The 27,500-nt window shown below is 41.2% G+C and overlaps 1 protein-coding gene across 5 annotated transcripts in view; it reads right to left on the reverse strand.

The window, feature by feature from the left end:
• MTR (5-methyltetrahydrofolate-homocysteine methyltransferase) overlaps positions 1–27,500 on the reverse strand; it is a 111,375-nt gene that overhangs the window by 62,396 nt on the left and 21,479 nt on the right. For 4 of the 5 annotated variants that reach the window (XM_024761480.1, XM_024761479.1, XM_024761478.1 and 1 more), the window contains exons 7-15: positions 23,915–23,974; positions 23,053–23,147; positions 19,842–19,942; positions 18,671–18,732; positions 17,536–17,603; positions 13,549–13,628; positions 10,400–10,512; positions 7,051–7,191; positions 5,710–5,895 (exon numbers count right to left, since the gene is read on the reverse strand). In XM_024761480.1, the coding sequence (XP_024617248.1) occupies positions 5,710–5,895; positions 7,051–7,191; positions 10,400–10,512; positions 13,549–13,628; positions 17,536–17,603; positions 18,671–18,732; positions 19,842–19,942; positions 23,053–23,147; positions 23,915–23,974 (906 nt within the window). Of the gene's footprint in view, positions 1–5,709; positions 5,896–7,050; positions 7,192–10,399; positions 10,513–13,318; positions 13,356–13,548; positions 13,629–17,535; positions 17,604–18,670; positions 18,733–19,841; positions 19,943–23,052; positions 23,148–23,914; positions 23,975–27,500 lie in introns of those variants that run through there. The other variant, XM_024761482.1, reaches the window with a different exon arrangement.

Below are 27,500 nucleotides of genomic sequence, written 5' to 3' on the forward strand. Positions count from 1 at the left end.
CAGAAGTTTTCTTTTCACATGGCTTCCAGGTGAACTCTCCCCTCTGGTTCCTCTCCTACCAAACAGGCCGCTCCTTCCCAAGTGCTTCTGATGGCGTCTCCTCTTCTCCCTGACCACGAAGCACTGTGGCTCCAAGACTCGCTTAGTCCTAGGGCCTCTTCTCTACTGTCATTCCTTTGGTGAAGTCAGTCTCACTGCTTTAAATATCATCTAGGAAGGAATAATTTCCAAGTAAGGCAATCCTATCTTCAAGCCAGACTTTGCCCATGAAGCCCGCACTCATCTCCACAACCACATCCTGAACACACCACTGGAAACACACAGCCAAAGCGGAACTTCTCCTCAGCCCATCCCAACCGGAACTTCTCCTCAGCCCGTCCCAGATTGGCTGCTCACTGCCCTCCTACCTCAACGCCCAGGCCAAAAAGCTGAATATTATCTGTGACTCCTCCTCCTTTCACGGCTCACAACCAACGCGAAGGCAAATCCTACTGGCTCTACCTTAAAGACACATCTAGAAATGGATGACTCCTCACATCTTCTGTTGCTCCCGCCTTGGTCCCGGCCACCATCATCCCTCATCTGCACTACAGCAACAACCTCCAGTGGCTCTGCTTGGTCCCCGCAGACCATTCTCCCCGAAGAACCAGAGTGGTTTTGAAACATAAATCGGACCATGTTCGCTCCTCTGCTCAAAACCCTTCAGTGGCTTCCCAGCTCACTCACAGGAAGAGCCAAAGTGTTAACAGTGGTCTCCAAGGCCCTTCACGATTTGGTGGCTGCCTTTTGTTTGTTTGTGTTTTTTTTGGCTGCGTTGGGTCTTTGTTGCTGCGCGGGCTTTCTCTAGTTGCAGCGAGCGGGGACTACTCTTCGTTGCGGTGCGCAGGCTTCTCACTGCGGTGGCTTCTCTTGTTGCAGAGCACAGGCTCTAGGCGCGTGGGCTTCAGTAGTTGTGGCATGTGGGCTCAGTAGTTGTGGCGCACGGGCTCTAGAGCACAGGCTCAGTAGTTGCGGCGCACGGGCTAAGTTGCTCTGCGGCATGTGGGATCTTCCCGGACCAGGGATTGAACCTGTGTCCCCTGCATTGGCAGGCAGATTCTTAACCACTGCGCCACCAGGGAAGCCCGCAGCTGCCTTTTTAACCTCAGAACTTCTCAATCTCCTCTTCTCCCCTCTGTTCCATCCCAAACCATCCTATATAAAAGAGCATCCCCCACCCTCATCCTGGTACTCCTATCACCCTTAGCCCTTCCATATCCCTTCAGTGTATTCAGTACCATCCAGGGGTTTGTGTGTGTGTATCTTTATGTTTTTTCATTTCTTATTCCCTTTGCCCCCTAAGAACATAAACTGCACAAGGGCAGGGACTAGGTTTGTCCCCTGCTATCTCCTCAGGGCCTGGCACATACTAGGTGCTCAAGATATATTTGAAGGAATTTGAGAAGACATCTGCCTCCATTAAACAATAACAGGTTGCTATATAAATTTGAAAAAGAACATTTAGGTAACAAAAAAGAGCTCCTGGAAAAAGAAGACTTAAACACAGATGCAGAAATCTCACACAGAGTAGAACAAAATGTCAGCACTGAAAAACAGGAGGGAAAAGATAAGAAAATTAGGCGATCTTTCTAAAACATCCAGTTTCTGAATAATACACAGGCCAAGAGAGGATAAACAATTCAAGGAAACTTCCTGCAACTGCGGCTCTAAGTTTCCTGACTGACAAGGCCTACTGAGTGCCCAGCACAAGGAATGGCTCATAATCACTAGATTTCAGAATACCATGGACACAGAAGATCAAAGAAGCATCCAGAAAATGAAACAATAAATAGGTTTCACAAAAAGAATCAAGGGTTAGAATAGCACTGGACTTCTTACCAATACCAAAGGAAACTAGAAGACAATGGATCAATGAGTTCAAATCATAGAGAAAATAATTTAAAGCTTGTACTCCTATACCCACACAATTGTTAATTAAGTATAAAAGTAGAATAAAGCCGTTTTCAGACATGAAAGGTTTCAAAAACATTTACTGCCATGCCTTCTTTCATAAGAAGCTAACCAGAGGATACAGTTCATTAAATGAGAGATTAAACCAAGAATGAGGAAATTATGAGATCTAAACACCTAAGAGAGAGGTGAGAAGAACTGTCCACATGATGGGGAGGGATATCTTGCAGTGACAGCTGTGCAGTTGGCCCACTGAGCAACCTTTCCAGATTATGTCAGAAGACTTGGAGAGAATTCTTCAAGAAATTAAAACAACAGTCTACTTAGTGTCTTTGGATACACTGGATATTGGACATTTACACAACTAGGGAACAGTCTGAAAATACATAAGAAGCAAAGCAAATGCAAAGATAGGTATTAACTTCATAGAAAAGAAAGAGGGTGCAGGAAAGGAAAAGGAATCATGGTATACTACATGGCTCAGCTTTTACACAGCTTAATGTAAGTGCCAAAAATAGTTACAACTGAAATTAACTATATTGGAAGGATGGGGGATTAAAAGTAAAGATGTATGGAGTGGGGAGTAGAAGATGGAGAAAAAGTCAAATCCTTAGCCAGTATAGAAAGACAACAAATAATAACTAAAACTGTAATTTGAAGTTAAGGAGGTAAATGATACAAGAATCAGCTAACTTGTAAGTGGTTGCCTCTGGGGACCTGGAGGCTTAAGGCTTCTGTTTTTCATGAAAAGAACTATTTGTCTCTTTCACTATCTGCATACACACCTTTGGTAAAAATAAAAATTATGTCAAATGGTCTTACCACACTGAACTAGTAGTGGAAGATGACTAGATACAACTTTTCAGAAGGACAATTTAACGATGTGTGTTAAAATGTCAAATGTGCACACCCTTTGACCCAGCCTTTGACCACTTCTATGAACTAAGAAAATCACTCTACGAGAGGAAAACGGCTGCACGAATTACTATATTCACTGGCCACTGTTCATCCTACTAAAATTTTAGAAACAATCGCAATTTTATGCAATAATAGACTAAGTAAAACATACATACTGGAATATAATGCAACCATAAAAGATGAAGTTATAATCCATATTTACTAAGACTGGAAGACGTCAACATTTTGTTGAGTCAGGGCAAGAGTTAAAGAACAGCAGTTCATACAAAATCTTTAATTTTCTAGAACCTCTTCTCTTCCCCTAAATGGCCACGTGGCTTTCTCATTTTATTCAGGTTTTCAAACATCTCCCCGTCAGAGGGGCTTTTCAAGACCACCTTCTCTAAAATAGCCAACTCTTCCCTGACAGCCTCACCCTGGATTCTTTCACCCAACCATTTAGCACAGACCCAGATCTCCTGGGTTTGAATCCGAGCATGACTGCTCGCTACCTGTGTGACAACAGTCAGGTAAAGTCTTTGTGCTTTGGCTTACTCACATGAAATACAAAAATAATAATATATACCCAACATTTATATGTTGGGAAGAAAAACTGATTTAACATGTGAGTGTGCTTGCTTGGTGCAACTAAAGGTTCAATACATGTTTGTTATCAAAATTAACTCTCTTTTGTCCTCTTCTGGACTATGTGAATTTTTTTCATGGAGAAAATACATCTTTTGCACAAAAACAAGACACTTATGTTAAAAAGTTTTACTTCAAAAACACGAGAAAACAAAGAAAAGAAAAATAACATATAACCCCACCACTTATCAATTATATAAAATAAGAAGTCAATTCAGCCCTACCCTCCAGTTAACAACCAAATTTTTTTCTCTGCTTACAGACACACATATATTCATATAAATCCTTTTTTATTAAATAAAACCAGGATCGTGCCACTTGTTTGTTTGTTTGTTTGTTTTTTTACTTTTCAATATATTTTAGGGACTTCCCTGGTGGTCTAGTAGTTAAGACACTGTGCTTCCCCTGCAGGGAGCGCAGGTTTGATCCCTGGTTGGTGAACTAAGATCCTGCATGCCACATGGCGTGGCCAAAATATATATATATATATATATACATACATATATATAGAGAGAGAGAGACACACACATATATACAAACATGTGTATGTACATACATATATTCTAGACATGGTTCCATCACCTCATTCTTTCTAACTGCTACACAGTATTCTATATGACATGTAGGCAGATTTAAGTATTCCCCTATTAATGGACATTTAGAGCCTTCTCAATTTTTTGCTACTACAGTGCTACAATAAATATGAACACATACTCAACCTAATAAAGATTCTCAGAAGAAGGCTGAATTATAAGGTATGGATTTTTTTAAATTAATATTTAATCAAATTAAATATGGAATAGATATGAAAGTATTTATAACATTATAAAACAACAATACAGTAATCACCACACACCCATCACCCAGGTTAAACAATCACTGTGTTTGAAGCCTCCCATCGCCCATCCCTGATTCTGTGGCACAGAAAACATTGGAGTTGCCATTTCTCAATTTTTCCCCTTTTTTCCTCTATTTGATAAAGGAAACTAATATCTCATTATTGCTTCATTTTTTATTTATAGAAATATAATATAATTATTAGTAAGTATAGTAACTTCTCATAGGTTTATTGGCTATTTGTGTTTCTTTTTCTAAAAATCACTTGTTCTTTTCCTTTGTTCATTCTTCTACTGACTTGATTAGGGCATTTTACTTTCTGATTTATAGAAACTCTTTGCAGAGTAGGGATATTAACCCACTGCTATTACTCATGCTGCAAATAATATCGTATCTTTTGTCATACAAAGTTTTACATTTTTAGGTAAATAAGTCTATCAGTTTTCTTTCTGGCTTCCCAAGTTTCAGTGAATATTTTCTCATATATTCTTTAGATTTTTTTTACATTTAGATCTTTAATTGATGTATATTTTATATTGGGATATGGTGGGAAATGGGGCTCTTTTTCTTCCAAATGCAGAGTCAGTTATTCCAATAGCGTTTACTGAATAATTCCCTTCTCAACTGATGTAAAAACCTTATTGTGTCTTATGTAATTTTCATATATATATATACACACACACACACACATACACATATATATGTATACATATATATATAAGTATGTATGCACATGTGTGTATGTACTTGTGTATACACACATACACACACGTATATCTACAGGCATGCCTCGTTTTACTGGCCTTTATTGCACTTCACAGATACTGCATTTTTACAAATTGAAGCTTTGAGGCCACCCTGCCTCGAGCAATCTATCGACACCATTTTTCCAACAGCATTGCTCACTTCATGTCTCTGTGTCACGTTTTAGTAATTCTCGCAATATTTCAAGCTTTTTCATTATTGTTCTACTTGTTACGGTGATCTGTGGTCAGTGATCTTTGATGTTACTACTACAATTCCCTGAAGGCTCAGGTGATGGTCAGCATTTTTTAGCAATAAAGTATTTTTAATTAAGGTATGTACATTGTTTTCCTAGACATAACGCTATTGCACACTTAACGGACTACAGTATAGTGTAAACATAATTTTTACACGCACTGGAAAACCAAAAAATTCATGCGACTCACTTTATTGTGATATCTGCTTTATTAGAGTGGCCTGGAATGGAATCCGTGGTATCTCTGAGGTATGCCTCTGTGTGTGTGTGTACACACACATATGATATATATGGTAAACACATTTGTTCTGGACTCAGTTCTCTTCCACTGATCTAAGCCTGTGTAACACAATGGAGCGAGAGCAAAAGAAATCACTCACCTGTCCTTCTTCATCAAAAGCCATAACCACCACAGCAGCTCCAAACTTTTGAATCTTTCTGGCCTTCTCCAAGAAGTCATCCTCTCCCTCCTTCAGGCTGATGCTGTTAACAATGCACTTCCCCTGGCAGCACTTTAACCCAGCTTCAATCACAGCAAAATTGGAAGAGTCGATGCACAAGGGCACCTGAGGTCAGAAGGGTAAGGTGATCACAGAAAGACTGTAAGTTACCACAAATCCCCTTCCAAGGACCCCCAGATATTCCCTCTTTCTTCCTTAGGGAAACAAGAAACAAATAACAGTAGTGTGACAGAGATACGATTTTAATCTGATTTTAAGCCCTTGTTCCTAAATCCCAAAAGACTTGGAGTAATTCCAGTCTCACAAGAGACCCCATGCATGGGCCAGAAACTGATAACTCAAAAGATCACAGCTAAACATCAGAATGAAAGCACTGAAGTCATTTCACGGGCTCCCCGTCTGATTCAGACTTTGAACAAGTCATTTAGCTTCTCTGCACCTTAAATTCGCAAAATATTTACTCCCAGAGGACCGTGGAGGCTTTTAAGTGAGGAGTTGAAGACAAATGAAGGACAGGTTAATGTAATTCACTGCTTACCACAAGACTTCTAACTTACACATTTGCTGAATGAAGCTTAACAAAAAAATGACAGCCCTATCTCTTAAAGCACTATAGGAGATGTCTTTCAAACACCACCACCAACAATAAAACCAACTTCAAAAATCACTCCTCATCACAAATTCAATGGTAGAGAAGTCAAGTGAGACTTTTCAAAGTTTTTAGAATCGATCTAAAATTTTTGAAAAGATGGACACAAAAATTAACTTTCATCTTTTAAAGAACAAATGTAAAAGCTGACATTAACACCTTGATTTAATCTTGTTTTATAAGTCTGTCTCACTCTGATAAACCTAAAAAGGTCTCCTCTTCCTGCAATAAGGAAGGATTAACTGAGTTCCCTTGTCTGTGATAGGAAGAGAACTAATGATTCGGTAAGAACAGTAAGTATATCCTTCAGAGACATGAAAAGTTCGTTCTTAGCCTAACCAGACATCAGAGGAAACTCAGTCAATCCTTGTGACCAACTCCGGAAGCCCTGGAAACAGCCACACGGAAATCACATTGCTCTCTAAAGTCTGGTTTCTATCGAAAGGCTGCCATTAAGTGAGAAAACTGACAATCAGAAACCACTGGGCTTTCAACACAGGACAACAGAAAACCAGTGTATGACATGACAGACGAAGGGACAAGTGACAAAGTTAAATGAGCGACAGAGCAGCACATGTAAACTCCTTTGAAAAATCAAGGTTTTGTATGACCTTGGCAATGTCAGGCTCGGAAGCGATGAAGTTGCAGAATCTGGTCATTGCACTTGGTCCATCCAGCATGCCATCATCCATGTTGATATCCAACACCTGGGCTCCCATTTCCACCTGCATTTTGGCAACGCTCAGAGCTTCCTGAGGACGGAATTCAAGGGGAATGAGCATTGGGAGAGGGTGACCAAGAGAAGGCTGACAAAAGTAGTCCTTCACCACCCCCAGCAGGCAGTCCTTTTAGATTCCACTAGACTGCCTGGCCAGCACCCCCGACCCTGAGCCTGCTCTCAACCATCCCAGATGAAGCTTTCTTACACATCGCTTCCATCACAGCGGGTCGCTCCTCAGAACCCAGCGAACCTCGACTCTTCCTGTAAAGAGCCTCTAGCCCTCAGCCTCGTGTTCCGGGCCCTCTGGGACCTGCCCCATCTTCTCATGCAACTGAACTTCTCGCCCATCGCCCACTCCCGGCACCCCCCACTCAGCCAAATCTGTTTCCACCTCTGTGTCACACATGATGTTCCCTCTGCTTCCAACACAATCCCCTTCCTTCCTGTACTGTTTAAGATCCAGCTCAAGTCCCATCTCCTCCAAAAAAAAGTCCTTAGAGAAACAGTCCGAAACTTATCTAACTCTTCAGTGTTTGCCGAAACATGCAAAGCAGTCATTGTAGGCTGTTAATAGAAGTTACATGAAATATGCGTATAAATAAACTTCTTCTGTGCTAAAAGGATTTTCAAATCCTTTGATACACTATTATACACCGTAAATCTCCAAGGACAAGATACAATACACAGCATTTCCCACTTATGGTCATTTAAGGAATATCTTGTAGGATCAGTGTTCCAGAGAACATACTTTGGGAAACACTGCTTATTCCACAATGAACGGCTGCCTCTAAACATCTGTTAACTATTATAAACATTATTACATGGTGTATTACATTATCATTTCCTCACGATTTCACGAGTATTAGCTTATTCTCCGAAATAGATTTTAAGCGTTTGGAAATCTAGAAAGGTCTTAGGTATCTCCCACTCTCATTTGAACAATACTGGGCAAAACAGACATGTTCAATAAGGCTTTCTAACTGACTGGTACAGCACATTTCATAGTGTCATAAAATAAGCAGGGGTAAAATCAACTGTAGATTCTGATGTTGTCCTAATTTTTTCTTAGCCGAAGAAACCAAATAGAAATTTTTAGCCATCACTGTAAAAGAATAGGCATGAGACACTTTGGCATAGGCCACAAGGAAAGACCACTCGTAATGACACAAGGTTACACAGAGAAAAAGGATCGCAATAAAATTCAGCAAAAAATGTTTTCGTTATGAGCAGTATGTTAAATATTAATAACATAAAGAATAAAAAGAAGTATAAGTCACAGTCCCTGTTCTTGAAGGGCTTTCATCTAGTTGGGGGCATATGATGCAGCACATGAAAAGCTACGGGCACTGCCATACAACGTACGAGTCAAATGTCCTGCCTAAACACCAGGAAGGGCAAGATCTCTGAGGACTGAAGTGGAGAAAGCTACCTGAGAGGGAGCAATTTCAGCTGCCCCTGGGAAATGAACTGGAGGGAGCACAGGGGGGATGGCAAGCGACCTGGTTAGACCAGAGGTCAAAAGATACACAACTTAGATGCCAATGCCTGACCTTTCTACATCAGAAGAGCCACAGAATCACAGCTCAGCGGTCCAACCCAAATAGGCTCCAAGGGATGAAGTGATTTGTTTAAAGGTGTACAAGTTGGGCACAAAGACAGGACTGGACCTTCTCTCAGGTCATTCCCTTAACCACAGAGCCTTGAGGGATCACTAACTATGGGGAACTGGAATCCAGTGAGGAGCCATTCCTCCCCAACCCCCTCCTACTTTCCGGCCTCCTTCCCGTGTCTTCCAAGCCAAGACAGCAGAGCAGTGAAGAGTATGGGCTTGGAGGACTTAGGGTCTCTCATCCACTTGCTGTCAAACAGTAGGCGAGTGGTTTAACCTCCCCCAAGCCTCCAGCTGCACACCTGTAAAATGGGGATAATAGCAGCACCTAACTCACAGGTCTGTAAAGATTACACGAGCAATGCTGTATAGCGCTCAGCACAGTGACTGGCATATATTCAATAGTAAGACCTTATAAGATGACAGATATCACTCCGACCTGTTTGCTTCTTCCTAAAATGCCATCTGCTCTCAGTAGCAAATGTATCAAATCTGAGAGCTGAAAGGGACACCACAGAATGGTCTTAAGAATCAAAACAGAAATAGAAATACTGCCAACTGAAGAACCCTAAACAACCATGAAGGGTCATCAGGACTACAGAAGGGAACAAACAGGAACAAAGGCCTGGAGGCAGAAGCAAGCCTCCTGGAATGTTCAGATGACAGATCAGGATGGAAGGCAGTTTGGTGTCTATGTGGATGATGGTCTAAAGGAGTTTGGGTTTTATCCCATGTGCAAAAAAAGCCACCCCGTGAAAGCTTCTAAACTCGGGAGGACCATGGCAGCAGCACGTGCTGGCTAGGCAGCAGCAGGAACGAAGAGAATAGAACTGACAGGAACTGTCAGGAACCAGGTAACCAGGCCCTACTGACCTACCTGCAGAGGAGATCGCTGAGGGAGGCCATGGAGCAGTCATTAACAAGTCCATAAAGGACGATAAATGAGCCCTTTCTTTGTGATTAGAACTAAGTCTGCTTTGATACTGGTTGCTGGAAGATCTATTTCCTAAAGGTTGCAAAGGCTATCATTAAAGCTCAGATCAAGTTCCTCCATTTTTAACTTTGTATTTGCATAAGAAAAAAAAATTTGCCCAGATTTTTAGAGTGCGCTCTACTTGGATTAAATTTTGCTCATCCTTACAGTGACCGAGTTTAAGAATCCTATGGTGAAACTACCTTGCAAGCTTTGTGTTTGTTTAGCTTATTTTACAGTGAACAGAATCAATAATACCACATTAGTCAGTGTCTGATGTGGTCATGAGGAAATGAATAGGAATTGTCTTGGCCTTCCCTTTTCTTGGAAAGATTTGTGAGAAGTCAAAATGAAAAGTATCCTCAAATTTTTAAATGTATTTCACAATTAACAGAAATAGCTAGAACCTGGGTGTCTCCCATCTCATCCCACTTCATACCCTGGATGAATTTTTTTGAAAAATATTGACAAGGGCAGCTATGACTTTTCGAAGCCTCATCCTCCCACCAGCTCTGCCAGCTACAAACACGCTCTACCGTTCTTCTCACACTTCCCAGCAGCTCTGCTAATGATTATCAAAGGCAGAGCAGTTTCACTTGCGTGCTGTCTTAGCCAAAAGCCTGGCAGATGCCTCGAGGGTCTTATTTAGATACTCACTTCATAATTTCCTGTCATGATGAGTTTAGCAAACTTCCTGGATCCTGCAACATTACAGCGCTCTCCAATATTAACAAAGTTGGTGTGCGGGCCGATCCTGAAGGGCTCTAGACCTTGAAAGGAGAAGTATTTTGAAAATTTTCTGAAAATGCATGTAACGACATGAGACCGACAGAAAATAAATGTTTTCATGAGAAAGAAAAGAAGTTTCTGTGCCACAGCCCATCTGACTAGCTAAGGAGACCCAACGTGGAAAAAGGGTCATGGCCATCCCCCCTAGGGATATTTAAACACAACAAAAGGCTCTATGTTTATAACCAGAACTCTCAAAAGAAGAAATATTTCAGGGTTTTAAATTGCAAATTTCTCTCAAGAGCTGAATCATATCAGCTCTGAGAAACAAGGGAAAATTATCATCATATTCTTATGTAGCCAAGAGCCTGGGGCAAAAACCATGAAGTTAGAATCTAAAGACTGCCCTACGGCTGTCCGAATGGCTGTCCATTCAGACATCGGCTTGAAGCCTGATGGAGCAAGCCTTCTTAATCCCACCAACAGTGTGTTTAGAGCTTTATCTCGTCTCTTTGATCCAGAAGCCAAGAATGAGTAACCAGCAAGGCCTAACAGGGTCACGAGGAAGGACCTGGGCTGAGCCCTGGGAGATGGCTGACTCTGGGCAAGCCACCTGGGCTTTCTGCTCCTCCTTCCTTATTTGCAAAGGGACAATATCATCTCCACTATTACAGGCTGATTTAGGGGCAAATATCAGATAATTAATGTGGACACATTACACTGAGGTAAAAAAGCAACATGCAGCATACAGTATCGCTACAGGAAAAGGCCTTTAACCGGTTTTGTTCTACTCATTGTATCTACAGTATTAGGAGCAGAAGTCTTCCTAGATGGTTACAAGCAGGCTCTCGGGAAGCCAGCCTTAGGGTCTGAGCCCTGCATAGCCGACTCAGTGAACACTCTGGGGCACTTCTCGCAGAGCCTCTAAGCTTATAAAATAGAGACAGCAGAAGTATCTGCCTCACAATGTTACTGTAAAAATGAGACTAGGTAACATTGATAAGCGTTATCAAGCTTATAAAATTAGCACCAGCTGTTCTTGTTAATAAAAGGAAATGGCTTTTGAGTCCTTTCCCAAAGCATTGGTTGAGGAAGAAACAGACATGAGGGAGAGGAAAATAATGAAGATAGGTAATTACAAAACTATTCCAGGTCTTCTGTTCCCGGACTGGGAAGACTATCACTTTCCAGTCTGGGCTGTGATTTCCTTTCCCATTGGTAACATCCTCACAGCCCCTCCCCTCCATGTCGACCCTTAGTCAGACCCTGGGGTTCCCAGGGCAGACAAGCAGGGCTGCCAGAATTTAAATGGTGAAGAGAACCTGTGGTGTTGCCCTAAAAGCATTTCACACAAAGCATTTCTGATCTATTATGAATGTGAAGTATCTGACACAAAAACTGCATTGTTCTCAGACTTCCCTGGTGGCGCAGTGGTTAAGAATCCGCCTGCCAATGCAGGGACACGGGTTCAAGCCCTGGTCCAGGAAGATCCCACATGCTGCAGAGCAATTAAGCCCGTGCGCCACAACTACTGAGCTTGCGCTCTGGAGCCCGCGAGCCACAACTTCTGAGCCCATGTGCTGCAACTACTGAAGCCCGAGCACCTAGAGCCCGTGCTCCACAGCAAGAGAAGCCACTGCACTGCAACGAAAAGTAGTCCCCGCTCCCCGCAACTAGAGAAAGCCTGCGCACAGCAACGAAGACCCAGTGCAGCCAAAAATTAAAAAATAAATTAAAAAGTTAAAAAAAATTTACATTGTTCTCAAGTCTGCAATTTATAAAAGAACAATTAAAAGGAGTATATTTGGTGCCATTCTTTTAAAATCTGATTGAAGGTGATTTTTAAAACAATTTAGAAATAGCACATGAAATTCAAATCAGAAGAAAGAATTCTTTCATTCTTACACATGAACTCTTTAAAAATCATAACTAAACAGTTCTTTCATGTTTCCATTTTGGCAAAGGCTAACAATTTCAACTTAGTCCTTGGCTGAAGTCAATTAATAGCTTTAAGATCTAAGGTTGAAAGAAACTATCCTACCACACCTTTCTCTGACAAAAGCCACTTTTTCAGGGTAGGGAGTGTGTCATAAATCACAAATCCCTCTTCTTCTAATCTCACCCCAGCTTCTAGAGTATAAAAGTAAAAAAAGGGTAGCCTGAAGAGGCATATTTCTAACCCAACTTTATTTTCACTCACTGGGAGTAATTCTATACAATATGTTCTGAGTGAGAAAAGTGGGTATTACTTTTGCTGTCACTTTTCTTTTATTTCACTGTCATTTTATTTCATTTTTCTTAGGAGAACATATGGAACAAAAATACATCAATTTAGAGAAACATTAAATTCTCCATTATTAGGGTGCATAATTCCATATGTGTGCTATTTGCAGGTTCTCTCAAAATCTGTATACACTTTTTCTTTTTTTTGCTTAAAGATACTATCTAAGAATACATCATTAAAGTATTATGGGAAAAATATAAAATTTAAAGTTATTTTTCTAATAGTTGGCATGATAATCTATTTTACTAATGTTCCTTTTGTGAATATCAGAGCTCATTCTAAAAAAGGGAAGCTGCCTACTCCACAGGGCTATTTAGAACAAAACAGAATAATAAAAATCACAACTCTTTGTAAAGCCTAAACACACAGCCAACGTAAGAGCATGACAATAATGTTATAGAAGCAAACAAAATTTTCTAGGAAGAGGCTACCATCATTAAAAATCCTTAAGCCTGGGCTAGATTTTTTAGGAACTAGCAGCAAATCTGATGATTAAAAGTGTTAGGCTGTGGCCTATGTAGGTTTTCAAAGCAGTGCACAATAAGTTTGACCAAGGCCACTACCTGTGCTTTCATTCACATTTCCCTGAAGTCAGTATCTTCCCGCTCTCACCCCTAAAAAAAACCAAAGCGTCCTTTACTAGAATTCATTTAAGTACCAAGAAAAATATGTACACTTCTTTGACCTAATAAACAAGTTCTGTGGCAGAAATATCACTACCACGTAGACCAAACATATTAACAATCTACAAACGATTTCTGAAATCATAAAAAATCTTGTCTTTATGACTTACCAGACAGCAGCATATGCCCTTCGCAAACAGTGGCAGGTGGAACTCTAGGCTTATAGTTTTTCACAGCTTCAGCAATTTCTCTGAGTTAAAAGAGAAAACACAATATCCATTAAATCCAAACAAAATTCAATTAAACTAATTTCCACCTATGAAATTAAGTCTGTTTAATATAATTATATACCTAGTTCCAAATGTAAAGCAGCAACTGTGCTTTTCAGTTTTCTCAGTAATGCAGAAAATGAATCTATAATCTTTAACATTTCTGTATCTGCCCCATTGCTGTGCACTGATTGTACCAAGTTCTGTGCTCACAGATGTGAACCTACAGACGTGATGGTTTGCACAAACGCTAATAGCAAATCTCCTCCACCCCTTCCCAAACCTGAAGATATCCTTAACTCCATCAAATCCACATGGTAATTTAAAAGAAAAACAGGCTTCATTGTTGAGAAGGAAAGCAAATAGGAGAGGAGGTGCCAGGAGTGAAGGAAATTAAATCCTTTCGGTCTGTTTTTTTCAAGCACACATATATGGTAAGGAGGGTAAAGAGTAATACATCACTGAAACTCCAAAATTATTACTCCTAAAAATGTGTTTTAATTATTCATACTCTTTTGAACCTTATCAGCTTCGATGAAATATGTCCTCTGATCAGCCTGGAACAATCTGGCTGCTCTACTAAATTTATCAGGACCAGAATGAACTGCTCACTCTACTGCCCCCCAAATGAGTATATGAATGGCAAAGTAAAAGCAGCAAATATATATGCAGAGAAAGATAGGCATACACACACAAACCCACATACACAGGTATTTTTAAAACAACTCTTTTACAAATATCTCAATTTCATTTCTTTTTATGGCTGAGTAATATTCCATTGTATATATGTGCTGCATCTTCTTTATCCATTCATCCGATGATGGACACTCAGGTTGTTTCCATCTCCTGGCTATTGTAAATAGAGCTGCAATGAACACTTTGGTACATGCCTCTTTTTGAATTATGGTTTTCTCAGGGCATATGCCCAGTAGTGGGATTGCTGGGTCGTATGGTAGTTCTATTTGTAGTTTTTTAAGGAACCTCCATACTGTTCTCCATAGTGGCTGTATCAATTTACATTCCCACCAACAGTGCAAGAGTGTTCCCTTTTCTCCACACCCTCTCCAGCATTTATTGTTTCTAGATTTTTTGATGATGGCCATTCTGACCGGTGTGAGATGATATCCCATTGTAGTTTTGATGCACATTTCTCTAATGATTAATGATGTTGAGCATCTGTAGTGAGGTGGATGGACCTAGAGTCTGTCATACAGAGTGAAGTAAGTCAGAAAGAGAAAAACAAATACCATATGCTTAACACATATATATGGACTCTAAGAGGGCTTCCCTGGTGGCGCAGTGGTTGAGAGTCCACCTGCCGATGCAGGGGATGCAGGTTCGTGCCCCGGTCTGGGAGGATCCCACATGCCGTGGAGCGGCTGGGCCCGTGAGCCATGGCCGCTGGGCCTGCGCGTCCGGAGCCTGTGCTCTGCTACAGGGGAGGCCACAGCAGTGAGAGGCCCGCGTACAGCAAAAAAAAGAACCTAGGGGTAAGACGGGAATAAAGACACAGACCTACTAGAGAATGGACTTGAGGATATGGGGAGGCGGAAGGGTAAGCTGTGACAAAGTGAGAGAGTGGCATGGGTAAGCTGTGACAAAGTGAGAGAGTGGTATGGACATATATATACTACCAAATGTAAAATAGATAGTTAGTAGAAAGCAGCCGCATAGCACAGGGAGATCAGTTCGGTGGTTTGTGACCACCTAGAGGGGTGGCATAGGGAAGGTGGGAAGGAGGGAGACACAAGAGGGAAGAGATATGGGAACATATGTATATATATATATAACTGATTCACTTTGTTATAAAGCAGAAACTAACATACCATTGTAAAGCAATTATATTCCAATAAAGATGTTAAAAAACAAAAAACACAACTCTTTTTATAAAGGAGGAGATAATCTTAAAAAAAAAGAGAGATCCAAAGATAAGCTATCCTCAACTACTGATAACTTTCAGATATTATTTAAAAGATGTTATGTTTAAAAAATTATAGAGACTCTTCATAGAGTCTATCATGGAAGTCAACAAACTCAGTGCAACATTAGGCAGTTCAGTACAGTGAACGTATTATAGGCATGCAAGCAGACTGGCTCAAAATATGATCATCAGTCACTCTAGGGAAAAAAAACAAATACGAACAGTCCTCAACTGTGTTTTATTCCACTCAATTCCAATCTTTCCAATCTTCTTATAAACCACGAAACTGCAGGGACTTAAACACACCCTTCGCCATGCCCTTGTCTCCCACCCCCTTCCTTCATGCCCTCACTCTACAACGTGGGTTAAGCAGTGACTGTGTCAGGCGAGGTGAAGACACTCCTGTTGACCTCAAGGTGCCTGTTGCTTATTGTCTCTTCCTTTCATGAGAGAATCTAGTGGAGGCAGGTATTTGCCCACAAGAAATATCGGCTGTCCCTCTTTGACCACTGGAATATTATTCAGGTATTTAAAGGTAGAGTGTTAAGATATCTAGGATTTGCTTCAAAACTACAATGAGGTATCACCTCACACCAGTCAGAATGGCCATCATCAAAAAATCTACAAACAACAAATGCTGGAGAGGGTGTGGAGAAAAGGGGCCTCTCTTACACTGTTGGTGGGAATGTAAATTCATACAGCCACTATGGAAAAAAGTACGGAAGCTCCTTAAAAAACTAAAAATGGGATTACCACAAAACCCAGCAATCCCACTACTAGGCATATACCCTGAGAAAACCATAATTCAAAAAGAGTCGGGTACCACAATGTTCATTGCAGCTCTATTTACAATAGTCAGGACATGGAAGCAACTAAATGTCCAACAACAGAAGAATGGACAAAGAAGATGTGGTACATATATACAATGGAATATTACTCAGCCATAAAAAGAAACGAAATTGGGTCACTTGCAGAGACACGGATGGACCGAGGGACTGTCATACAGAGTGAAGTGAGTCAGAAAGAGAAAAACAAATATCATATATTAATGCATATATGTGGAATTTAGAAAAATGGTATAGATGATCTTATTTGCAAAGCAGAAATAGAGACACAAACATAGAGAACAAACGTACGGATACCAAGGGGGAAGGGGAGGTGGGATGAATTGGGAGATTGGGATTGACATATATGCACTATTGATACTATGTATAAAACAGATAACTGATGTGAACATATTACATAGCACAGGGAACTCTACTCAATGCTCAGTGGTGACCTAAATGGGAAAGAAATCCAAAAAAGAGGGGATATATGTATACGTATAGCTGATTTACTTTGCTGTACAGCAGAAACTAACACAACATTGTAAAGCAACTATACTCCAACAAAAATTAATTAAAGAAAAAAGATATGTAGGATTTGCTTTACAATAGTCTAAGGGAAAAAAAGTTGGAGAATAAATAAAATAAGAATAGCAAAATGCTGAAAATTATGGAAACTATGCAATAGGTGCATGGGGGTTCATTTCATTATTTTTCTACTTTAATTTTTGGAATTTTTCATAACATAAAGTATCTTAGTTTGCTAGGGCTGCCATAACGAACTACCACAGACTAGGTAGTTTAAACAGCAAAATTTATTTCTTCAAGTTCTGGAGGCTAGAAGTCTCAGGTCAAGGTGTCAGTAGGATGGGTTTCCTCTTAGACCTCTCTTTGGTTTGTAGCTGGCTATCTTCTCCCTGGGTCTTCACATGGCCCCTTCCTGTGTGTGCCTGTGTCCTCACCAGTCACATTGGATCAGGATCCATTCATATGACCTCATTTTACCTTAATTACCTCCTTAAAGGCCCTACCTCTAAATACAGGCACCTTCAGAGGAATTGGGGATTAGGGCTTCAACCTATGAATTTTGGGGACACAATTCATCCCATAACAAAAGGTAAAATACTTAGAACGTATTATCACCTGATATGATCTGGTGTTGTACCACAGCACCCGCCAACTATATTGACCAAGCCGTCCATAGCAAAATCCTGCACTTAGGAAAAGAAAAAGTTTCAGAGAGTTCATCTGAATTCTAAGCTCACCACTACCAATTCAACAGAAACTCTGCATTTCCTGAATAACTAATTTTCCATTTAAAAGAGAGCTAAACATACTTAACTCTAGATATCAAGCTTTGATAAGCCTTAGACATAAGGTTAAAAGCAGGCACCAGTTCAGATACTATGAAATGCAATGAGATATTTGCCTATCTGATCACAATAAAGTTTTTTTTTACCCATATGCTGAGCAGAATGAATGTGAGCTAAGTAATGCATTTTCCAATAATACGTATTCAGTTTTTAAATTTAAATTCAAATGTTTAAAGAATTAAAAATTCAGTTCCTCAGTCACAACAGCCACATTTCAAGTGCTCCAATGACCACATGTGGTAGAGGCTACACATGTGACTACACATATTACACAGTGCAGGTCTGGAGTTTAACCACAGCTGGTTTGAAAGAAGCACAAGATAACCGAGAGAGAGGAAGTCAAGGAAGTGAGAAGTCAGAGTATTGAAAAGAGCATCTACATAAGGTACTGAAAACATAAGAATTAAGTGAGAAATAGTTTAGGAGAGAATGTCGGTTAGCCAGAAGCTAAAAATTCAAGGAATGAGGGAAAAGAGACCCAGGGGTTAGTGATAAGGAAGGGTCATGGGTAGTATGGTTTCCTGACCTGGGATTCAAAGATGGGAGGTGTATGTGAGAGAAGGAGAATGGGGGAGGTGACAGTGGGGAGCTAGGAGACATAGACTCCACCCAGCAGTCTCCGCGGTGGAGGGGACCACCTGGGAGGGCTGCAGAGGAGAGCCAAGTTTCAGTTAGTTTGGGCTGGACCTCTCTGAGAATTTCCCAATAGCCACTAGTACCCACTGTGGAGAAGGATGCTGACAGTGAGCCCCTCCCTCTGCCTCCATCATTTTAATTCATCTTAAGCTTTTATTTTTTATATATACACTGGGATTTCTTTAGGGGAAAAGTCTACTTCTAGATATTCTAAATCAAAAATTCCATTTCCCTATCTCTTAAAAACGAAGTGAAAGAGGATTGTTGACCTTTAAGTGCATGGCCATCACGTGCGGAGTTTCATCATATTCACCGAAGGTATTGGGAAGACCTAAGAAAGTATATTTCAGCCATTACTGGAAACTACTTTAACAAATGACATAGTATTTGTAAAGGCTTTAGGTTAAAATGTTAGAAAAATATTTATAATTAAATCATGATTACTTGCAAAAACAATAAGAATTCTTAACATTAAACATAATAAGTACAGAGACGCCATACCAGACCAACAGTAAAATCACAGAGGAAAATAAACATCCATTATTTCTTTTCTATTTGAAAGAAAAGCATCACTACTACATGAGACAGAATTTCCCTACCCCTATCCCTCCCTTTTCTGTAAAGGAAATTCATTCTTGTCTCCTAGACACCTAGGGTTAGGGGTTGGAAGAGTACCACACATGCTTTGAACTAATGACCACCAGACATGCAATTAAAAACAAGCAAAACACAACCCATCTCCTCTCAAGTAAGTTTTCCCAAGTAAGACTTTAGCATCTAATTTTCCAATTTCCTGTTTTATTTATTATCCCCTTACAGTTATCTTACTCCTGGTGGAAAATAAAATTTACTGCACATTAAAATGTACATATTTGGAGAAAGAAGGCTGGAAAATGATTTTTAGCCCCAAGTAGTTAACTGGTGCTCAGAAACATTCACAAGGAAATCTGGTTAACCCAGAATGGATTACCAATATTAAATGGATAGTCTGAAAACTGTCTACATTTATCTTAGGAATTTTTATATACCATTAAGTTCTAACTTTTAAAAAGGAGAAAAGTAACAGGCTCTTTTGTCGATACAGTGGAACAAAGAAGAGGGCCCTCTCTCTCACGTTCTTTGCACTCATCTCTTTGGCCACGCCCACATGGCAAGGACTGTCACCAATTCCAAGGCTCTGGCCAGATAAGTTATGACTAGGCTTCATGCCCCCAAGTTCTGTCCACTTCTGACCCTTTCAGGCTGAGCCAAACTGTTCCTTCAAGTCTAGAGGGAAACAGTGGTCTAGACCCAAATACTCTTCATTTAGAAAATTCCTATTGAAAGTCAACTATATACTAAGACCTGCAAAACAAACTCTTTTAATCCAGATCTGTTACCCTATCTACCCAGGTCTTGTGTATTTGCATTTCCTATGTGTGACTCCCTTGAAACACACACCTGCGTTGGGATAACAGAGGACATAGGCTGTTGTACATTTTCCAATCGTTTCAATAAAAGGTCTCATTTCAGCTGCACCCAGAGCACAATTTAATCCAATGCTGGAAAAATAAAAAGAAGGTATTAGAAGTACCCTCTTCTATTCTAAATATTTATACATATAAAAAGTTATGATAAAGAAAGGAGTACATTTAAAACCAAGCAGATAGTAAGTCTCCTGATTCAAAGCAAGTTTATTCAGCTCCAGTCAAAGCCACCTCACTGAAGCTCCCTGCAACACTAAATATTTCTGCCCATGTCTCCAACATTAGATGCTGCCTACGGATGTGACTCCTTAAATAAGTTCACCGTTTAGTTAATGGTATACCATGAAACAGAAATGTCTGCAAACTACCACTGCTGATAAACACTGAAAAGCAATAATTAAGAGAAAAAAAAAGGAAAATCTTGGAGGTAGAAGGAACATTAATGGCACATGGAAGCCACTTTGGGGGTCTTGAAGACCAAGACTCAGTCCTTGCTCCAACTGAACTGCAACGTGACCTTGCACTTAGAATTTGTCCTCTTATATATTAATTTGTAACCAAGGGGCTCTCTGTTTTGCAAATGAAACTTACTGCAGACTAAAATAAAATAGATCAAAGCAGAGCTGCTAAAACCCCTCCAAAATCACACTCAGTGGGAGCTGGTGAAGTCTTCAGGAATTCAAGAATTAACTATGAAGTGACAGGACTATGTCATCTTTTATTTTTTCACATTTTACTTTTTTTCTTTTACTATGATTTCTAAGTGCAATGTGATATACTAGATTAGATCCTGGAACAGAGAAAGGACATTAGTGGAAAAACCTGAAACCAGAATAAAGTCAGGAGTTAGTTAATAGTAATATACTTTTAGTTTTGACAAAAGTACCACAGTTAATGCAAGATGTCTCATTAGAAAAAACTAGATGAAGAGCATATGGGAATTCTCTGTACTATCTTTGCAACTTTTCTGTAAATCTGAAATTATTCCAAAATAAAAGGTTTATTTAACAAACAAATACCCAACTCCCATTCCTGATAAAAACTTTTAGTAAACTAGGAATAGAGGGGAACTTCCTCGCTTGATAAAGAAGGTCTATAAAAAACCTATAGCTAACATAATACTTAATGATACAGAACTAGATGCTTTCCCCGCAAGATTGGGAACAAGACAAGGATGCCCACTTTCACCTCTTGCTAAACATCATGCTGGGAGTCCTAGGTGAGGCAATAAGAGAAGATGGAAAATAAAAGGTATACAGATTGGAAAGGAAGAAATAAATTTGTCTTTGTTCACAGATAAGACTATCTGTTCTAAAGAATCATCTAAAAAATTCTTAGAACCAAGGTTGTAAAGCACAAGCTTCATATACAAAAGTCAACTGTTTACCTATATACCAGCAATAAGCAATTGAAATTTGAAATACAAAACACATTATTTACAATGGCACCAAAATAAATGAAATACTTGTGTATAACTACAAAACTCTGATGAAAGAAATCAAGGCAGATCTAAATAAATGGAGATCTATCCGATGTTCATCAACAGGAAGACAATATAGTTAAGATGTCGATTCTTCCCAATTTTATATACATTTACAAAATGCCAGTAAAAATTCCAGCAAGTTATTTTGTGGATATCAACAAACTGATTCTAAAGTTTACATGATGAAGCAAACAACCCAGAATAGCTAATACAATTAGCCACCGTAGAAGAACAAAGTCAAAACACTGGTACTACTCGACTTCAACACTCACTGAAAAGCTAACGGAATCTCTGGTATTGATGAGAGAGCACAAACAGATCAATGGTGCTGAATAGAGTCCAGGAACAGAATCACACAAATACAGTCAACTAATCTTTGACAAACGAGCAAAGGCAATCCAATGGAGAAAGGATTGTATTTTCAACCAACAGTACTGGAACAACTGGACATTCACATCTGAATACATTAATCTAGACAAAGATCTTACATCTTTCATAAAAATTAACGCAAAATGGATCACAGATCTAATTGCACGTTGCAAAACTATTAAAGATATAAATATATATATAACGATTACATAGGAGAAAAATCTAGGTGTCCATGGGTTTGGAGATGAGTTTTTAGATACAACACCAGAAGTAGGATCCATGAAAGAAAGAAAGAAAAAAAAATGATAAGCTGGACTTCACTAAAATTACAAACTTCTGCTCCGCAAAAGACATGGTTAGGAGCATGAGAAGACAAGTCACGGACTAGGAACAAATATTTGCAAAACACATATACAGTATCCAAAATATTTTCTTTAATTTTTCAAACTCAACAATAAGAAAACCACCCAACTAAAACAATAAGCAAAAGATCTGAAGAGGAGAAGCTTCCTCAAGGTATTGTTGCCAAAATTAAAAGAAAGAACTCTCATAAAGCACTTAGAACCAAGCCTGGCACACAGCAAACTCTCAATAAATATCTATGACTCTTATTTTTATGGCCAAGGCTATAATAACAGTGAATAGAGTGCTCTGAGAAGAACATCGACCTGGGCTGGTAAGAGAGGGAAGGGTCCCCAGAGAGGACCCTAGAGATGGGTCTGAAAGGCTCACGTGGCGGGGTGACCCTGCAGGGCAGGCATGGCCTCCAGGCAGGAGTAGAACGTGCACGGAAAAGGCACAGGAGGAAACTGTATAGACTCTTGGAGCTTCCATCTCACTCATGGTACAGAATTTAAACCATTTTGATCAGAAAAATAGATGTTACAAACTAGAATGTAAAAGCCATGTTAATTTTAAAGATAAATATCTGAGCTTTAGAATTCCCACCTTATTTCAAACTACACTACTTCTGGTTGTTCCACAAGCAGGGAGTGAAAACACCTTGCAAAATTTTTAAGTGCTGATAATAGATTTAAAGTGTTGTTAGCAGGCCAAGCCAGTCTTAAACTATAAGGGGGACACTTACAGACAAAAAGGCAACTTTCTGGTGGGCCCAGGGTGTATGAGAACTCTCCCTCTCCCTCAAATCGACCCATTTAGGCAGTGTCTTCTGACGTCCTCAGGGCAGTCAGAATGTACTTCAAGGAAAGACAACATCTCATACAAGTGGTACCATAGAAATATAGAGAAGCAATCCCCTCCTGGGTCACAGTCTGTAGTCATCAGAAGATCCCCCCAAAAGGAATAGAGTCAGAAAAGAATGATCACTCACCAGAGTGGGTCTGCATGAGACACGCTGATGACAAACGCCTCCCCGGTCTGGCCAGAGAGAGTCCGCCCACTTTTATCAACAATTGTCCCTGAAATCTGAATTGAACAAAGTAAACTCTGTCAACAGCATAGACTTGAGTTATGAATACAGTCACAGAAACAAAATAAAATGAGCAAGCTGACTTTCTTTGTTTTTTTACAAGGAAGAGAACTGTGGCACTCAAACTCCAAGGCAGCACTGTTTTCTTTAACGGTCACAACAGATGAATGCCAAGTGCCCAGGGGAGGGGTTGGAAAGCCACAGAAACAGAGAAAAGGGAAAGTCACGGAGACAAAACCAGTGTCCAAAAAAGCTTTAAGATTCACACCTCCAGTCCCACTGGAGAAGACTTCCCCACAGATACCTCAGGTTATCCTGGTCTCCTGCTGTTCAACATCTGATTCATCTAACACCCCTGTCTGACTCTATTCTATTCTCACCAAGCAATGGGGGCCTGCCTGTTGCATTAATGAATTGGCAGCATGCTGTCTCTGGTGTTGGATGCTTCACGGTCAGCACACCAGTCCATCTGCCCTCGGGCCCTAACGAGAGTGAGCCTTTGGCTTCGGGGGACCAGTTCAGCCAGGCTTCTTTGGAATAGCCTGCCTTCCACAAACCACCGCTACATTCATTTTCTGTACATTTCCACGGATAAGACTGCTATTGATCTAGAGGTGGTAGAAGAAGGGAGGTGAATCAAGCAAGCAGCTGGTTCCTAAAAGATACTATCAATAGTTCCATGGCAGGAAAACAAAAACCCCACCCTCAAAATGACAGTATTAATAAAAACCAAAATTCATCATGCAAATATTTGAGAACTTACAAGGATAGGCCGGGGAGCATACTCCTCTTCAAAAAGTTTGTGGACTGCAAACAAGGCTGCCTGTCAGGGAGAAAAAGGACACCTTTGTTTCTGAGAGACTGTGACACAGGTCAGCCTAAATGGCTGATCAGAATGCTCCCTTACCCAGACCTCTTCAGATAAGATACACATCACGTTCTCTGGGGAGGAGAAGGAGAAATACATCCTCCTGTTAACACACAACCCCAGGGCCCCTTTCCCAAGGGTAACACTGTACATGTTTCAACAAAACAAATGCTGACTGAAAGTCCCTCCATGAACTAATACTTCCTCTGAGGAAGGGCTGAAGAGCTACTCTTTCTTCTTTTGCTCAGTCAAAATTAAAAATAGATAAATAAGAAGCCTCTGCTTTCCACAGCCTCATATATACATGGTAGGTATATGAACCAACAGTGTATGTCATTGCAAAAAAGAGGATGAATTTGAATGGGTTGTAAAGGCACAAATCCCATGTCAATCTGTACCGTCCATGTTTTATTAAGTTCCGGGACCAGACACCAAGGTCCTCCAATGCTCAAGGCTATTCCACATCGGAACTCACCGACACGGAGGGCCGACAGCACAAATTAAAACTACAGTGAGGTAGTATTTTTCAGCTATCAGATTGGAAAAGATCAAAAAGTTCAACAGAGAGGTGTGGTGAAAGCAGCACTACTGTGCACTGCTTGCTGACTGGAGGATAAATGAGTACAATCTTAGAGGGAATTTGACACTAAAAATCAAAATTAACCGTGCCCAGACCCTTCAAACCTTGCAATTTCACTTGTAGAAATTTATCTTCAGAGATACTGTGCAAAAACGTATGTATGAGGATATCTACTTTTTATTCGACAGACTTATGTAACTTTGTACATGTACAAAGAATATAATCACATACACATATGCACACGCGTCACGCACACTTTTATCTGCATGGAATCGCTGTCAGGACCCTCACACCAGTGAGAGCAGTGGTCCCTGGGGAAGACGGACGAATACCCAGGGAATAGGAAACAGGAGGATATTTACTTTTTACTCCATACATTTATGTGTCTTTTTTTTTTCTTTTCTGGCCAAGCAGCACGGCTTGCGGGATCTTAGTTCCCAAACCAGGGATGGGACCCGGGCCCTTGGCAGTGAAAGCACCAAGTCCTAACCACTGGACCGCCAGGGAATTCCCATTTCTGTGTCTTTTGAATTTTAGAACCATGTGTATATATTTATTACCTATCCATCTATGTATATATGGTAGCTATATATGAAAATATTTACTTTCATAATTAAGAAAACATTGTTTAAAAGTTATAAACATAACCTTTTGAAGTTTCCTTCATTCTACTGGACTTAGTTAAGAAATATTCAAGAATAAAATGGGCTTGGCGAAGAAGATGGCGGAAGAGTAAGACGGGGAGATCACCTTCCTCCCCACAGATACACCAGAAATACATCTACACGTGGAACAATTCCTACAGAACATCTACTGAACGCCGGTAGAAGACCTCAGACCTCCCAAAAGGCAAGAAACTCCCCACGTACCTGGGTAAGGCAAAAGAAAAAACAGAGACAAAAGAATAGGGATGGGGGTTTCCCTGGTGGCGCAGTGGTTGAGAGTCTGCCTGCTAATGCAGGGGACACGGGTTCAAGCCCTGGTCTGGGAGGATCCCACAAGCCGTGGAGCAACTAGGCCCGTGAGCCACAACTACTGAGCCTGTGCGTCTGGAGCCTGTGCTCCGCAACAAGAGAGGCCGTGACAGTGAGAGGCCCGCGCACTGCGATGAAGAGTGGCCCCCACTTGCCGCAACTAGAGAAAGCCCTCGCACAGAAACGAAGACCCAACACAGCAAAAATAAATAAAATAAATTAAAAATATGGACGGGACCTGCACCACTGGGAGGGAGCCGTGAAGGAGAAAAGGTTTCCACACACCAGAAGCCCCTTCGCGGGCGGAGACTGCGGGTGGTGGAGGAGCGGAGCTTTGGAGCCATGGAGGAGAGCGCAGCTACAGGGGTGCGGAGGGCAAAGCGGAGAGATTTCCACACAGAGGATCGGTGCCAACCGGCACTTACCAGCCTGAGAGGCTTGTCTGCTCACCCGCCGGGGCGGGCGGTGCTGGGAGCTGAGGCTCAGGCTTCCGTAAGAGCGCAGGGAGAGGACTGGGGTTGGCGGCATGAACACAACCTGCAGGGGGCTAGTGCACCACAGCTAGCCGGGAGGGAGTCCGGGAAAAAGACTGGACCTGCCGAGGAGGCAAGAGACTTTTTCTTCCCTCTCTGTTTCCTGGTGCGCAAGGAGAGGGGATTAAGAGCGCTGCTTAAAGGAGCTCCAGAGATGGGCACAAGCCGCAGCTAAAAGTGCGGACCCCAGAGACAGGCATGAGATGCTAAGGCTACTGCTGCTGCCACCAAGAAGCCTGTGTGCAAGCACAGGTCACTCTCCACACCACCCTTCCTGGGAATCTATGCAGCCCACCACTGCCAGGGTCCCAGGATCCAGGGACAACTTCCCCAGGAGAACGCACCGCACCTCAGGCTGGTGCAACATCACGCCAGCCTCTGCCGCCGCAGGCTCGCCCCGCATCTGTGCCCCCCCTCCCCCAGGCCTGAGTGAGCCGGAGCCCCCGAATCAGCGGCTCCTTTAACCCCGTCCTGTCTGAGCGAAGAACAGACGCCCTCCGGCGACCTATACTCAGAGGCGGGTCCAAATCCAAAGCTGAACCCCGGGAGCTGTGCGAACAAAGAATAGAAAGGGAAATCTCTCCCAGCAGCCTCAGGAGCAGCGGATTAAATCTCCACAATCAACTTGATGTACCCTGCATCTCTGGAATACCTGAGTAGACAACGAATCATCCCAAATTGAGGAGGTGGACTTTGAGAGCAAGATTTATTATTTTTTCCCCTTTTCCTCTTTTTCAGAGTGTGTATGTGTATGCGTCTGTGTGAGATTTTGTATAGCTTTGCTTTCACCACTTGTCCTAGGGTTCTATCCGTCCCTTTCTTTTACTTTTTAAAAAAATTTTTTTCTTAATAATTATTTTTTTATCTTAATAACTTTATTTTATTTTACCTTTATTTTCTTTTCTTTTATCCTCTTTCTTTCTTCTTTCTTTCTACTTTTTCTCCCTTTTATTCAGAGCCCTGTGGATGAAAGGCTCTTGGTGCTGCAGCCAGGAGTCAGTGCTGTGCCTCTGAGGTGGGAGAGCCAACTTCAGGACACTGGTCCACAAGAGACCTCACAGCTCCACGTAATATCAAACAGCTAAATTACCTTAAATATAAATGTATTAAATGCTCCCAACAAAAGACACAGACCGGGGGCTTCCCTGCTGGCACAGTGGTTGAGAATCCGCCTGCTGATGCAGGGGACACGGGTTCATGCCCCAGTCTGGGAAGATCCCACATGCCGCGGAGTGGCTGGGCCCGTGAGCCATGGCCGCTGAGCCTGCGCATCCGGAGCCTGAGCTCCGCAATGGGAGAAAGCCACAACAGTGAGAGGCCCGCGTACCGCATAAAAAAAAAGAAAAAAGACACAGACTGGCTGAATGGATACAAAAACAAGACCCATATATATT

This window comes from Neophocaena asiaeorientalis, unplaced genomic scaffold (genome assembly GCF_003031525.2).
Source record: "Neophocaena asiaeorientalis asiaeorientalis breed wild unplaced genomic scaffold, Neophocaena_asiaeorientalis_V1.1 scaffold166, whole genome shotgun sequence".
NCBI lineage: Eukaryota > Metazoa > Chordata > Mammalia > Artiodactyla > Phocoenidae > Neophocaena > Neophocaena asiaeorientalis.